Source organism: Typha angustifolia, chromosome 3 (genome assembly GCF_048772165.1).
Source record: "Typha angustifolia cultivar Huaian chromosome 3, ASM4877216v1, whole genome shotgun sequence".
NCBI lineage: Eukaryota > Viridiplantae > Streptophyta > Magnoliopsida > Poales > Typhaceae > Typha > Typha angustifolia.
In genome coordinates, this window is record NC_133241.1 from 6693346 (window position 1) to 6710082 (window position 16737).

General features: G+C 35.4%; 2 protein-coding genes across 7 annotated transcripts; both read right to left on the reverse strand.

Moving 5' to 3' along the window:
• Window positions 1-41: 41 nt before the first annotated feature.
• Window positions 42-8486, reverse strand: LOC140758492 (2-dehydro-3-deoxyphosphooctonate aldolase). 3 transcript variants are annotated; one of them, XM_073094677.1, is made up of 14 exons: window positions 8387-8486; window positions 8008-8065; window positions 7029-7126; window positions 6845-6941; window positions 5630-5695; window positions 4353-4412; window positions 4127-4201; window positions 3122-3206; window positions 2583-2641; window positions 1199-1243; window positions 891-989; window positions 507-554; window positions 370-417; window positions 42-279 (listed from the first exon to the last, which is right to left on the reverse strand). In XM_073094677.1, exons 1-14 carry the CDS (start codon window positions 8452-8454, stop codon window positions 223-225), a joined length of 963 nt encoding a protein of 320 aa, XP_072950778.1. In that variant the 5' UTR covers window positions 8455-8486; the 3' UTR covers window positions 42-222. The 3 variants fall into 3 exon arrangements, with proteins under 3 accessions (XP_072950778.1, XP_072950780.1, XP_072950779.1); XM_073094679.1 differs by lacking the exon at window positions 8387-8486 and adding an exon at window positions 8331-8370; XM_073094678.1 differs by lacking the exon at window positions 8387-8486 and adding an exon at window positions 8235-8320.
• Window positions 8487-9215: 729 nt separating this feature from the next.
• On the reverse strand, window positions 9216-15585 carry LOC140780112 (uncharacterized). Of its 4 annotated transcripts, none has more exons than XM_073125462.1 (6): window positions 15359-15585; window positions 15018-15049; window positions 11543-11704; window positions 10346-10396; window positions 9632-9706; window positions 9216-9536 (listed from the first exon to the last, which is right to left on the reverse strand). In XM_073125462.1, exons 1-6 carry the CDS (start codon window positions 15409-15411, stop codon window positions 9496-9498), a joined length of 414 nt encoding a protein of 137 aa, XP_072981563.1. In that variant the 5' UTR covers window positions 15412-15585; the 3' UTR covers window positions 9216-9495. The 4 variants fall into 4 exon arrangements, with proteins under 4 accessions (XP_072981563.1, XP_072981562.1, XP_072981561.1 ...); XM_073125461.1 differs by having other exon boundaries at window positions 9642-9706; window positions 15359-15581; XM_073125460.1 differs by having other exon boundaries at window positions 11516-11704; window positions 15359-15576.
• Window positions 15586-16737: the final 1152 nt, after the last annotated feature.

The following is a 16737-nucleotide window of genomic DNA, read 5'->3' on the forward strand; positions in this document are numbered from 1 at the left end:
GATCAGCCAATCAATAATTATAATTAAGAGAATGAGTACAGTTCTCCGATAAATAATAGCATGAGTTTTGATATTTAAATGTTTGATGATAATAATTGTAGCATGACTTGTGGGTACCTTAAAGGAATTTCTCTCAGATAAAAGGAACCCCAAGCTGATCCAAAATTGATTGGGCATACCACACCGCAAACTTTTGGTGCTTGTAGTGCTAATAATTTCAGGTCAATCACGAACTGGACTGAGATCAATTTTAAATGGTTTTCTCCCCTTGGTGACCCGCTTCACAAAATAATATTAGATATTAGCGGTAAATTATTAGAATTCTTATGATTCATCCGTCTACAGTGAAGTAAGGATGAGAAAACTTACAGCTATGGCCATGAGTTCCTCTAGTAGCTCTTCTAAATTGCGTAATGGCTGAATCAAATAATTCATAATCCAGATCAACAAAGTTTTTTCATGAATACGAAGTACATTGAAAGGATATCATAGTGATGAAATCTCACCCATTGTGTTGGACCATCAACAGGTGCATTTAGGGGGTCATCATGTACCTATGAAGCAGATAGAAAGTATATTAAATGCTAGCAGATTGATATTTGTGCTAAAAAGGCTAGAAATTAGGATACACAAAATGAATACTTCAGATAAATCATCTTTTCTGCATTTGTTGATGTAAGCGATGGATTTTCTCAGTTACTATATTTTGAAACTCTAATCTAGAGCTGAAGCATCACAAGGATTTTAGCTGGGGCTCAATCCCCACATCTTAAATAAATGAGGAACATTTTCTATTGATCTCAATATCTTTCAAGCATAAGCTTCAGTCCTTGATGATGCCTAACAATGGAAATATTAAAAGGATTGATATAAAGTATCATAGATGTTACCTCCATGAAAATTCCATCAACACCTACTGCAACAGATGTCCTTGCAATACATGGTATTAGTTCACGCAGACCCCCACTTGCAACACCTCCACCTTCAAGCTATATAGAGGACAAATGCTATCCTTTTAGGAATGCAACCTAACTTTTAGGAATTTCATAGACTGATATTATTAAAGTTGGAAAAAGGGATTATTCAGACTAAAATGGTAACTTAGAGGATATATGTATACCAGAATCACACACTAAAAATATATTACACATGACAAATGTTGCCTAATGCACTACATGAAAATTATGCAGTTCAGCACCTTTTTCCCAGCAGGTTGTTGCAGGGAATGTGTAACATCTGCAACCTGTAATAAAAGAATTTGCCCATCAGTCACCAGTTTAGTAGCGAAAATAACTTCTTAAAAACATCATCTGCCTTCCATTATTATGAAGGATAAGAGAGTACAGCACAAACATCAGAAAAACCTGAAGACTATCACTTTACTTTTATAAGTTCTATCCGTACCAATTTATTAGTTAAAAGCCTTGAAACATAATAATAGTTGAAACATAATGTTAACTTTGATGACATAAATTAATCAGATGCCTTAAAATTTTCTGGAGGCTGTGTTCAATTTTCTGATAAAAAAATATACAGAAATGCAGTTACTTCAAGACTTAGTTAACAATAACAAATTTACAGGGCTTTCTGGAGCCTTTACTTTTCACAATTCAGTTTTAGACCAGGCTTTTCTGTATAAGTTCCACACATCCATTTGATAAGTTTCAGTAAGAATAACAATGCCCCCATACCATCTAACAAGCCATTGAATTCTCATCCCTTCCACATGAAATTTGAAAAGGCATAAGTTTTCTTTTCTCTTTGTTGGAGAGAAAATGGGGATTATAACCCAATTACAATTTGAATATGTGCGACAATTTATATTGTTATTTGTAATCAACGATGGTTGTGTTACAGGCACGATTTGTGCCAACCACCGGTCGTGCCGACCACCGGTCGTGCCGTAAGAGAAAGAGAGAAAAAGGAAAAGAATATTCACCTTCGCGTTTGCAGTAGCAATCGCCCCCCCCCCCCCCCCCCCCCCGCCCTCTCTCTCTCTCTCTCTCACTAGGGCACCTAACAAAACTCAACAACGAATGGCAAAGCTATTAGGAGGGGTGCCATGCGGCACCCCTCATACCACGTGCTGGTACGCCAGCGGCACGGCCATCCATGTTTACAATAAGTAAAGGGTGTTCCAATGCATGATGTTGTAACTATGGTAGGGCAATCAGAAGCAAGACTCACACACCCTTACCACCTTATGGCTTGAACTCATGACACTAGGAAGCATGGATCGCCTAAATGTAATGATAGGTAATGCCCTCTAATTTCAAAAGTGTGATATTTCAGAAACAACTCTGTGCAAGCCTTTGGACTAGAAAATTCAAGCATGATATGACTCTTGTATATGGGTCTGATCTTGATTTGAAGAAATCGATCTATTGGCCTATTATTTCTGTAAAAACAGGCTGGCAAAATATCGTTCAATGCATCGTATGTCATGTCAATGCAGCATAACATATTGAACTTATTACTTAAATATTGCTCTCAGCAGATAATTAGCGAAATGATAAAGATGTCATACAACTCTTCTAACAGGAGGTTGATCAAGCAGTTATGAGCAAAAATTGGATACTTACAACAGGGCAATTTGCTTCCCTCATCCACTCGAAGTTTCTTGGATCAACAATCAAATCATCTACATATTTACGATGAATAGTCATTAAAATTCCAGGAATAGTGATACTGAAGTTTTTTCTGGATGGTCAACTACTAGTGAACAGTGGGTATTAACTACAAATGCAAACTGAACTTTTTCATTAAACAATAATCTTAAAACAATATTCAACTCAGATTGAAGCCTTCACTTATTCTACTAGAAATTTCTATACAAACAGATAAATTTGTGTTTATGATGCCAGCAAGGAACACTGGTCCACAATAGATTCCACTTAATGAGGCAATTTTTATGATAAAAAAACATTATCAAGAATGGGCCGATTGGCTCGTCCCCAGCCCAAAATCTTCTTCCCAAGAGGGAAAAAAAAAAAGAAAAATCGAAAAGAAGAAAAGTTCATGTGGCCAGGAAAATTCTAGTTTATCTATCATAACAGGCATAGCAGTTCACCTTTTTTGGACAGTCAGGATGTTGGAACCTAGAAAAAAGATACAAACTTACTGTAACCAAACATGGTGCCACGCTCACAAACCATCACATTTTGGTTCCCAGCAAGTCTAATTTTCTCTGCAGAATTTGCCATGACCTGAGAAGATCCCAAGACATCAATAGCAAACATGTCCAGTATGCATGAGAAGTTCAGAAATTCAGATATTACAAAGATGAGAAGCATGGAAGATATGGGTCCAGTATTTCTAGAACTGAATGCGAACCTTTTAAACAAGCACTCAGGTTTGTTTTGTTAAATCTTTTTCTGAGGCTTCAGAAGAGCAAACTAACTCAGAACACATGAACTTGAAAAATATGTTTGGAAGATTAACTAACGGACAATATTTGCTATGAAAGCAAAGGTTTTGAATGTGTAATTACTTGAAACAGAGGAAAAAATGAATCATGGAACAGCACAATTGCTACATCATGCAGTGAAATAAGGTTTACAGTAGTAAGAAACTGCAGGAAGCAAGGAAGATTACCAATTCCAATAATCAACTTAAAGGTGAAATGAAGGCCTATTGTTCTTCTGATGTTATAGCTCGAATATTAAATTGGTTTGAACAGGAATTGAAAGGGTGTTCTAGTGGGTGAGGCTTCTAACATAGGGTTTAATGAACTAAAGTGAAACTCAGACTGTGATGTCCAATTTCCAACTGCCGCAAATTCCTTTTGCTTGTTGCAACTTGCAACTAATGAATGCAACTCTGAGGATCAAGGGAGAAATTTAATCAAATAAGTCAAATAAGTCAGTATCTACAACAATAGCAATGGGAACTTTTAATTTTAAAATTATATCTTTTATTTTCCTGATACATATGTTGTCATATATCAACTAACAGTAAGCATTACAAATATTGACACCATTCCACATTTGAAATTTCTTTACTTAACTATCTCTTCATGATAAATTTAATACCTATGCACTAAATAGATAATCCTAACAAATATATCAGACCTCAGTGATATAGAACATTGATCTGATAAAACACATAATATTCACAGATAACTTACAGAAGGAGCACAAAATTGGCCTTTCTTGATATTGACTATTTTCCCAGTCTTGGCAGCAGCAACCAGCAGATCAGTCTATTGGAATAGATCAGCAATTTAGGATGTCTCATGTCAGACAAGAAGAATTTCTATTGTCACTAAAATCAACATTTTAAATGTATATAATTCCAATGAATGCTAAGCCAAAACAGTCTGCTTTGGAAATGCTGATATCTGTAGTCCATACCTGGCGGCAGAGGAAAGCTGGAATTTGGATAATATCGGCAACTCTCCCAACAGCTTCACACTGGATTCAGTGAAATAAGTAGAAACCATGATTATACATCTTTCTTCTATGATAAATCACTATATGCTGCCCAAATGGCTGTAGACCCAGAAATGAGAAAATAGCATTCAGTAGAATAGAAAAGCCAAAGGAATTTAGAAGATCACACATTCTGCAGACAAAGAAGCTTCTGTCAAGTAATAACCCCATGACCTTTTGAAGTCTTGTTTCTGATTAAACTTGTCGCATTTAATGGAGAAAAACTTAATGTTTCTCTCCCATACATTTATATAGAATGATTTCTAGAAATTTCCTAGTCAAGTCAAACAATTAATAGATTAAATTATTAATATATAGTAATATAGATTCGGAAACATCATAGTGAACAAGTAAAATGATTTAGGTTTGGCACATGTGAAGAGAAAAAAAATGGCGTTGAAAAGAAAATGGTAATGTTGCAAAAGCCTATACAAGGAACAACAAACTACACAAGAGGACAATGTTTAACTTAGATTTGCAGTCTTTAGATTTTAAACAATCCACAAGCACCAAAATTTAGTGTGACCATGCTCATGGGGGCACAATGTTTCCAAGAAATGGTGAAGATGAAATTGACTTATGTTATGGATGATGTCAACTTACAGTATAGTAAACAACACACTTGGGAGAGATGACTTCAGTAATATGGTTCTCACTTAGAACAACCATGACTTGTAAAAGATAGTTGTAAATTCAAAGGTGATCTATTTCAGTTTGAGGCATGAACAGTACTATAGGGACCTTTTGGAATAGAAGAATAATAAAAATATATATCATCCATTGACTAGAGAACATTGATAACCAAAAGTCACTTGGTTAGTGAAGTTAATTGTGAGAATTTTCTTATCAGTTTGGGGTAGTCGACTTAATATATGTAGCTGCTTGTACATCACTGTCTTGCTGCTGTTCTCCCCTTGATTTCTTAGTAGTAACAGCCTAACAGGTGACATCACTCTCATTATTGCTTACCAGTCAACCATGGATTGAAGGAGAAGAAAATCCTCATACATTGTATGTGATTTCTTGAAAAAAATAGAAACATCAAATAGGGAGTACTACATACATCTGAGGAGATAATTGGAAACACCTCAAGGCAATGATGATATGGAATTATAGAAGAGCATCAGAATAACTTATCAAGTGAATAATATGAACATTCTTGTAAGTATTGCAAAATTGTGGATGAATTAATAAATCACCTGGCTGCTTTCATGCACATCAGTAACTATTGGGAGGTCATATGTCATTTTGACCTTTTCAAGGACCTGCACTTTAATAAACATATGTTAAGTTGGGCCAACTCTACTTGCAAATATTGATCGCAATCAAAGAACCTCCTAATTGAGCAGTCCTATTTGAACGCAGAAAAGTTTTTCAAGTCAATGATAAGGAATTAGTGAAGAAATGGGGAAACTGTTATCCAATCCATAAGTCAAAACTTAAGTATTGCATGGTCAGAATTGCAGTTAGCAGAAAAAAATGTCTAAAGAAGGATAAATCACCATGAAGCTAAAGAATATAACCTTGAGATGCATTGACAATTGAGAATGAAAGAGGCAAAATTTTGAAAATTAGGTACCCTGAGTCATTGACAATTTGTCGGAGATTCTTCTTTGTAAGGATAATCCTAGACGTCTGTTTTCTGGATTATTACACAGGAGCATATTCATTTATAAGATTCTTTACTCCACGAATAATAAAATATATTGATTACCTCAACTTAATACAAAAGGATTTTATGCATGGTTATTTCATTGAATTTTCTAAGGGAAGCCCCATTTCTGATCGTAAATATTTCCTAAGTACTAAAGAGAATAATGAGATAGTGAGATCCAAAGTGTAATGAACATGAAACAAATTTGTTATTGTTATTAGAAAAGCTAAATTCTACAACTGTTACCATAGAACCTCCCATAGAACCTCCCATGTAAAAAACAGCTTGGCTAATTAGAAAGTCCTTGATAGCTTGTCTCCTGACATAGATAGAGTGAAACACTGGAGAAAAATCATACAAGCTAAAATCATTAAGCTGAGTATAACCCTGACAATAGCAGCATATGCCTTCAAATAAGTGCCTTAAGTAAGTACGGTTTAGGAGCATTTATAGAAAGAAATAGCAAATCACTTCCACTCTGAATATATTAAAGGTGAATTAAGAACTCCTGACACAGAATTATTTCTCAAGGAAAACATTTTTTGGGAAAATTAGAATATTGGACATTTTGACTATTAGAAAAAGATCAAGAGAATTTAGAAGGAGAAAAGATGACTAGCTCAATATCAAGCTTACAATACATAACGAGAAAAGGATGCTAGCTACAATCGCTAATATTTTCCTGAAGTAGAATATTGATATTATTCAAGATCTAGGATGCGCAATTTCTCTGATAATCAAGAGTAATAGCAATTACTACCTTCAACCCTTCTTCCAAACCAGGACCACGAAAAGATTTTGAAGATGTACGGTTTGCTTTATCAAAACTGGACTTGAAAACTAGCTGCAAGCCTAGCCTGTTATTGGAAAAGGACAGGTGAATAACATGACATTTTCAGGGCAACTATTTTAATACAGCTAAACAGAAGTAACTGTCTACTTACTTGGATGTGACATTTTTTATATGTCTAGCCATCTTTAGAGTATGTTCTTCCGATTCAATGACATTAGGCCCTGCTAGTAGAAAAAATGGCTCCGCGGCCTGTTTGGAGATCGCAAGAAATGGAAAAACAGTGTCAACAAAACTATGTACTGAACTACTGATAATAAAATGGCTCCATGGCACCCTCCATGGATCTAGAAAAAAGTGCAGGCTTGTGTTCTTGGCTGCACCTGGAAATACATCAATCCAACTGGAAGTACAAAAGAGTTTTCTATGCGGCATTTTAATGAATAGTTCATATGCGACATCTATCATTGCTGCATCCTACTAGCAAGTAGAAAGGGAAATTGCAGACAAGCAATAGGGATGAATGTCCACAGAAAATGTCGTCATCTTAAAGCAAGGGAACCTCATTTGTGCATCGTGATGCAGTAAATGAATAGCTCTTTTGTGTATAATTGAGAATTACCTAACCCAATTACATATCCTCACAGAAGTTGATCAGCATGGCATATCGTCCTATTTATAGGAAACTGAATAACATAAAGGTTCATATGTCATTTATTAGGATTATGACTGCTAAACTAGAGCAAACTATACCAACTGCCAAACTGATTTTCTATACCTTATGTTGGACAGAATCGTCATATTTCTTTGCTTCCTTTCTTAATGAAAAATAAATAAATCAAGATACAAGTCATATCGAGTTCTAGTATGTTTACACGTGCTCATTAAACAGGAATCAGAGAAAGATATACAATGTAAAATGGACGCCTACATCACACATTTTCCTCCAGTTTGATATTTAGCCAATTTGGCAGCACATCTTAGCATTAGGGTGCATATCTTGCTGCACGAGAGGTGCATATCCTGCTGCACGAGAGGTGCTCGACAGAATGTCTAAACAGCAAAGGTTGCACCTTTAAATGCGACAATTCTACGATTTCTTGAGCTGGTTCTGTAACCGAGAAAGTAGTTACCTTGAGCTGGTTGTAAAGTGCCACAGAAGATTCCATCTCTTGCTGAAAGGGGAGAGACCTGTCTCACAGACCCAAAAGAAGAGAAAAAGGAAAAAAAAAAAAACAAACAAACAAACATAGGAGGATCAATCTAGCATCTCAACAAGCTAAAACAATCAAAGCTTTCGATCTAAGAAACTAGGAAGAAATGATTCAATCTTCCTTCTTTCCCTCTAAATGGATCTAACCGGCATCAGCGAAAAGATCCATGTATCATGAAGCGAAATGGAAATGCAGAAAGAAAACCCCCGATAAAAGAACAAGTGGAAAGATTGATACTAAACAGTGTAGGATCTTCCTCTCTTCGTGAGATTACTATTAAATGTAATCAGAAGCTTACCAAGTAATCGTAGCAGAAGCGAGAGGGAGAAAGGGATGGGAGATATCCCTACCCGTTTCAATACACATTTATGGCGTGTTCCATAAAGAAGATCAAAACACTACGAGGAAATTACATTTTACCCCCACTATATACATGTAATTATCAACGAGTTTTGGGGAAAACTATATTTTAGCCCTCGCAGTTTACTTAAAATTTAAAGTGCACCTCTGAACCTTTGTAAGCAGATTGATTTATATTGACTGTTTTGCCCTTCCTAAAATCCAATCACCAAAATTTAGGAAGGAGAGGAGGAACATAGAGTGAAAGAAGTATTAAAAGCTCATAAGATTCTTTTTTTCAAAAAAAAAATTTATATTAATATTTGTAAATATTTAAAGGGATTAAATGCTACCGACGAAAGCTCGGAAATGTTCATAATCCCCATAATTTAAAGATAGGAGGATTTGTGCCTGTGCAATTCCATCACAATACCAAGGATAATATAATGTAGTGTAGTAAGAGACCATCTCACTCACTAGTTGAACAAGTGAATCAATTTAGTGTTACAACACATATAAGATGCAAATGGAATACCTCCAATGTATGGGAGCCTGCCATAATTCGTCTGGCCTTCTAGTTCAAGCAACCTGTTTATTGTAGCATATACTCTGGTAAAAGACAATATTGTTGGCGTAGAAAAAAGACATTGGCTGAGCTAAACAGGCAAAACTTTGTTCAGATAGCAAGAACAACAACATTCTGTCACTTTTAATCCAACCTTAGTAGCCGCTCTACTGCATGGATATATTATAAGCAGTTCTCAAGGTTACAGTACTCATGATAATCGTAAGAAAGCGATACTCCATTAATTTGTAAAGCACACGATCCACAAGTCGAGCATGAGAAACACATGAGGTTCGGTTTACGGTCTCTTTGTTCTGGCTACATTAAAACAAGCATCTCCATACTGAAGATGCTGGAATTTATATTGTCTGTAGATAGTACATAACCCTCAGTCTCGAAGATTGATATATGAAAAGGGTTCCCTTCAGAAGATTCATTACACGAGTCACAAGAACCGTTTACAAATCAGTTAGTTGTCGCTAGCAGACGGAACACCGCCAGCTTCAGCTTGCATTGCGCGCCGCAATTCTCCCAGAAAGTCCATCTGCCCACAATGAATGCCAGAGGATGATTAAAAAAACTGATATAAAAAGAAAACGAGAGCAGTGGAATGGATGCAGATTAACACTATCTTCTTACAATCCCGTACTTGATGAGGAAGTTTCAGGTGAGCCCATGATGATCCACTAGCTCCAGAGTACATAACAGGCTTTTCTGATTATAAAGCAAATGAATAGGATGAGGATAGAAATATAAATGTAGGAAATCCTAATAAAGATGTCAAGAGTTGGGAATGCTGATCACAACAAATCCACATACAGTTAGGTGTGCACCAAATTCAGTGTTTATTTAAGGGATCCCTCTCAGTGCAAAATATAAAGGGAATTATAAACTCAATGATGACTATCAGAATCATTAAAACTAATTATGTCAACGCCTGAAGCATCTGAAGAATGTCTATATTTAAAAAGAGCACTCAGGAAACAGTAGCATGTGTTTATATGATGTCATCAGAAGATTTCAAGAAATGATGAGTTGTTGACAAAAGACATATATATATATCCTGTTGTAAGTCAGAATCCAGAACCTAAATAGGTAAATACCCCAATTAATAAAAGCACAAAGACAAGTCCAGTATCAACTCAATTGGTTTCCTTGTGCTCATATGACTACTTAAAGGAAGACAAGGTACTCAGGCATAAGGCAGTGAAATTATAAGTTAGAAGAAAAAATAATTGATAACTTGGCTGAATCTTCCTCCAAGTGACTTTTTGACCAGAAATTTAACAAGCATGGCAAGTTACAATACTTATGAATAGAAGAACACAATAGGCATTTATGTATCCTGCTCACCAGATGAATCAACTGATGGGTCATTGTACAAGTGCATCGCAGCTGCCCAACCTACATAAAGACAGAAAGAAACAGAAGTCAGAGAATATATCTCATTAACATCAATAAAGCAAAGTTAAATCTCAGGCTACTAGAAAGTTCACTTGATTCAGAACTTCCATAGTAGCATTTTTTCTATAAAGATAACTGTCACTAATAAGTGAAAAGATTAAAAGGTTCCTCTACTTAGTACCAAAAATCAGAGGTCCTTAAAAGAGAAAAGCAATGCTGGGACAGTTTTACTTCTCTGAAAGTATGAGTACATGGGGTGTGCTATGGGTGAGAAAGAAGGAATTATTCACTGCACTATTAAAATGGAAGATGTGATAAAAGTAAAATTGCTGGATTAGGCCTCCTCATGAAGAGTCCTAATCTGACTGATAATACTAGTTAAACTCTCTTTAATTTCCTTAATGGAATAGGAGACGGTTAGAGCTATTTGGTTAAATTGAGATTTGAGAGATTGTGAGAGATCTCCTAATGGGATTAAGGACGTAGACTTTGAATGCCTATATAAAGACATAAAGGGCCTTTCAAATGGTGAATATAGGCCTGTCTTGGGTGCTAGTGAATTGTCATATAAAAGGCCCATCGAGAGCCAATTTATGAACAAAAGTAAAATATGTAAGAGATTCTCTCCCATAATCTATCGTGTATGAGTTTTGTTCTAGCCAATTATGTACAATGCATTGAGTTTTTTGGATAGGTTTATCTGATATGCTTTAGAATCTATGTACTATGCATCTTGCATAGAGGTTTTGTTGTTGACCTATGGTTTCTCCCTGTTGAAAGAGTTTTCTACGTATATCTTTATATTTGAGTTTACTATGATTAATTTATTTTCTGTTGGTATTTAGTGAAATTGGATCACATATGGTGCACGAGAATGCATCTGCTAGTTGGTGTTAGGCCAATACACTACATAAGCAATGATGAAGATAACTTGAAACTAAATGTCGATATCTGCTTTCTTTCTTCTTCTTCACATTCACTATCAAGAGTATCAAGTCTAACATTCTAACTTCTAAGTCAACAATTTTAGCTAGAAGCCTCAAATTCAGGAGCATAATAATATAATATAAGATGATGCAAACCAAAGGGATTGCTTCAATAACAGATACCAATACATACGCTCAGTTAGAAGGTGTGCTGCCTCACTTGTGCAACACCCCTCTATAGGTATCAATCTTGATCGAGTACTTCCATTTGGGATGTTGCTGCCAGCCTCTCCATGATCTACTAAAGGGAAGTTCCTTGAGTAAGATGCTTGACTCTTCTCCCCATCAACCCCATAGGAGTAACTAGTTTTCTCAAACCTATCTGCATGAGAAATTCCAATTGCAACATAAAAAATTTGTACATAATGTTGTAATCCTTTGTAGATTGGAGCTTAAAAAACAAAAGCAACATTTTTGCACATAAGACATATTTTATAAGCCATATGATATTGGTGACAACAAAAGAACATTAGATTGGGACATCAAAAAAATATAATAAGAAGCCATCTTATGCAGTATTTCTGATGATTGTATATAAATAAGCACTATAAATATGTCTATAATCGTACGGATGAGACTTGCAAGAGGCATTTAACCAAAATAGCTATTATTCAGCTGAAACAAAAGCTAATTGATCAGAAAGGAAAGATTAAAAATAGAAAAAGAATAAAGTGTGATAACAAAAGGTCAAAACTAAGCTCAAGCATTTCCATCTGGGAGGCTACTAAGATTAACATCACTGAATGATTGATTCAGAAAGCTACCTCAAATGCAGATATTAAGAGCAAGAGTTACTTCCTTTGAGTCTTGAAGCATGCATCCTTAACCACCAAAAGTTGGAAAACATTCTACAAAAATAACAACTACAGAGGGAGTCTGACTGCATGAACATACAAAAGAATAACCTGAACTTAGCAATAGTGATAGAAATATCATAAAATTAGCATGGACAAATAGTTAGAACTCCGAAAAATAACTGTACAACATTGTGTTGTACTTGCATCAACATGCAAATACTTGGACATTTGAAAAAAATTGGAACTTGGAATCCACTCCATCTATTAGAACAATATGAGCCACAGCTTTATCCTGCATGAGATAATTCTAATAGTTACATGTGCTGATACACAGAAAACAGAATTTGAATTGACAAGCTCTTCTCTGCAGACTGCATCCTTAGAGCAACTAGCCTACCCTTTCGTTAGGAGAACTTAGAATGACTATCTACCAATGATCTGAGAAAACATAATCTGCCTATAAATGGTCTGCCTATAGATGTTCAGCTGAACTTATTGAGGCATTATTACATTATAATAAAAAGTGGCACTGAGCTTCAATTTTATTGGTAGTTTAGATGGTTTTCTAAAAAGAGTAGAATGAGAAGAAGAAAAAAGCAAGGTGGAAGCAAACTCAAGTCCAATTGCTTTAGAACCCAATAAAGATACCTGAGTCACACTTGAATCATAGTGATAAAAATATATTCTTATCTAGGTTTTATGCTATGAATTTCCAAAAGATATTGCATGCATGGTATACTGTCTACTTGGAACATACCAGATAAATTATTACTAGTTTCGAAAATTTTAGTTCACATAATCTATTTCATACCCTTATCTTTTTGTTTCTTATTTAAGAGATCAAGTCCAGATAACTCATAGTTTCCCCATTCTTTAAGGAGAAGATTCACTTCATAGAATTGCAGATATAAATAGTTCTAACAACTGAATCAAGATATTGTGTCCAAAGGCATCAAAATATTTCTGTAATATTATTATGCTATAATAAAGAATGTTTTAAATTTATGTGATTTTATTTTCTAAATAATATCAATTTCATGCAGTACTTAATGTCAGAAACATATGAAGAAAAAAGATGACAACTACAAAAATAATTGGGCAAGCTTCCCGGTAGCGATTTCCTCTATATGATTGTTATTTTGTCTGTGAATACGTTTGACAATTCATTTATTCAACAGAGAATCTTTGCAAATGTGATCGGGCCAATAGATGAGCCAAACCAAAATATAGAACACACGATATTTAATATCTACGACTAAGATACAAAACATAGGATGTTATTTTTCGTCGTACTAATTTTATCATTTACCAATAGCAAAATAAACCCCATATCCTTGGACCATGAAATATCAGTTTCAATCAACTTATAAGAGGTATTGTGGTTTCAAGCGCTTATTTTAACTAAAGTTCTCATCTCAACTGAGAGATCCAACTTCATAGACTTAGTTATAAGATAGTTGAGCACTCAGCCCTACCATGAAACCAATGAAGCGTTTCCTTCCCAAGCTAGAAACCAGTTTGTGAAGGATACACCATCATCTTGTGTGCTAATGATGGCTCAAATGCACAAATTAAACCGCAGAAGCATGTGTGATTGCTCTTTAAAGTCCCATCATCACCATACTATATACTGCTCTAGTCATATCCACACAACACAAGTATAATAATTTCACAGCTAGCAAAAAGCAATTTATACAAAATGACCACATTGCATGTGAAACCCTGCTATCTACTCCTCACTTCCCTTGCTTTCAACCCCTTCTAACCCTCTTTCATTTTAGTGCCACCTTCCCCTCCTAATGTTTCAAACTACCCACAAACAGACTTGCCTCTTGCCAGCAAACGGATCCCATTGACCTTCAGCAGTAAGTTAATCTCTTTCTCACTTCCCTACATGGTGATCCTCAAGCCTAAAGCAGCCAAGACAGCATCTTCCTTTAGATGGCCAAACTAATAGTTTTCCACTTTTCCTAATATAGTCTGCTCTTAAACCCTGATGAAATCTATGCTTATCATAAGCAACTCATTCCCTAAACTACCATGAATTGTTTTAAAAAAGTCTGCCTTAACATCTAGGCTCCCACCTTAGATAAAATATAACTAGGCTCCTCTTAGATTCCGCCTAAATGACAGCCTTAGCATCTCCTATCATATTTTAGTATGTAGATTGACTCTGAAAATCAAAATTACTATACATGTTGATGAGTTAGTGGATTGTAATAGCTTACTATAGTTCTTTACAAGAATGTATTAATATATTGTTTAAATTGTAGATATTAATTTTAACTTCTTCTCTAAATACTATTTCTTTTATTTGTTTTTTTTTAACTGCAAGTGCCCGCCTAGGCACCTGCCTAGTGCTTAGGCACTACACAATCCCTTGTCCGCCCATCTACTGCTTGCTGTCATTTAAATCCTTACTGCCATTCCTAAAGCAATTACTTCTTTTACACCTATTGAAGATGACGAGTCCACATAATGTTACTAATAAAAAAATGATGATTGAACTTTAAGAGCCTCAACAAGCTCCTATTGAGGTCATGTTTGCCAATGCTTAACAGATAAGCATAGAACACTTTGTGCTGACAAAATATGGAGGTGAAGCTTCTTTCTATCTTAAGAATGAAAAGAATTGTAGAAAGCTGATGCTTCTGTCAGTACAATTTCTATCAAATTTTTATGCATGATAATTAATAAAACTTAAGTACATCTTACTAATTTTGAAATATAAAAGATCTGCTCTGCTAACAGAATTAACTGAATGAATGTACCCACAGTAAGATTTCTCAACACAAAACACTCTTAGTTACAAGAAAAGAAGACCAAAAATGGAATTACCTCCAGATTTGCGCCGGTTGAGGACCCGATTCCTGATGCATCGACCAGTAAACAGAGCAGTAAGAAACCAAATAATAGCCGAAAGAATCTACTAATAAAATAGACAACCAATACCCAAACCAAATCATCCAAAACCCACAGAAAAGATTAATGTAAATAAAACAAACAGCTGGTAGGCATTTAAGAAATAACACAGATCAAAAAACTGAAGTATACCCAAAATTCCAAGGAAATCACAAATTACAATTTCGAAATTAAAAAGGTACAAAATTGCTCAGATGTCCTTCTAATGACGACCAATTCTTGAGAAAAGAAAGACATCGCCACGGCCAAGATCGTACCTTTGTACGGGAGGAGCGTACCGCTTAGCGCCTTCGGGGTTGCTATCGATCATCTCAGCTTCCTAGAGAAAGAAAAGAGAAAGAGAGAAGAGAGAGAGAGAGAGAGAAGCCTCCTTCCTCTCCTTTCTCCTCCTCTTCCTTCTTCTAATGGTAGGTGGAGAGGAAGAGAAGAAAGGAAAGGGCGAGAAAGAGAGAGAGAGAGAGAGAGAGAGATTGGGGGGTGGGGGGTGGGGGGTGGGGAAGGATCGGATCCTCCGCTGTTTGTGTTGGATAATAAATGGAATTAGAACGTTGAGATAGCAAGCATAACGCGGTAAGAGATAGCTTATGATATTACAAGGTGAGCGTAACGTCAAACTTCAACCTTCCAGGACCAAGGGACACAATGGGGACTTATCGTTGACCTTAAATTGAGTCCGATCTGCTTCAAATCATATAGGATTAGTAAGTTTAGGTCGAATTCGGATTCAGGAGCTCAAATTAGTATCCAGTCCAATAAGACAATAGAGATTAATTTACATTTTTATCCCTTCAATTAATACAAGCCCATTTTAGATCAATTTTAGATCAGCCCATAAAGGCCATAAGGCCCCATAAGAACGCAAACTAGTAATATCTAATTTATGAATGCGAGTGTGATCGAAGTCATCAGATATGCGTGATCGATACTTTAGCACATATCAGATGAAAAAGTTCGGGCTGATCAATACAGGATGGCCTTGCACCAAACCCCATTTGTTCATTTTACGCATGCGCTAACCACTTCAATATCCAATGAAAAATATATATAACAATTATAGACTTCACTGAAGGTACGCTATCAATGTATTAACACACATTCAACAACATCCCCTTATCGACCTGTATGAGATCAACCCGGACTGAATCTCATTCCTAGAAGATATAAACTTTTATGTATTTATTTATTTATCTACTATAATCTATATAATCTAATAAGATAAAAAGAATAAAAAAATACCCTATGAAAAATTTTATAAAAAATATTAATAATCATAAGCTAGTTGACTATATGCTAAATAAAAGATTAGACTCCGTAATATATAGATTAAACAATTAAATCAATTCTCCTCAAAAATAACTTATAACCTGAGATTCATATGAACGAATCTAACATTAGACACGGGGAAAAGATAAGTAGAATAAGAAAATAATAATAAATAAATAAAAGAAGTAAAAGAACGTATAGTCAACCATGTCAGGTGTGAGGTAAGAGAAAATCTAGCAATGAACAGTTGTCTGATGGTACTAAATTATATTGAAAGCCAATATTTAACACCACAACCAATGGTACCTCCACGTACTATTTTGCATTATAACTCATGGTACACCCACCCAGGCCACATTAATATATTATAAGG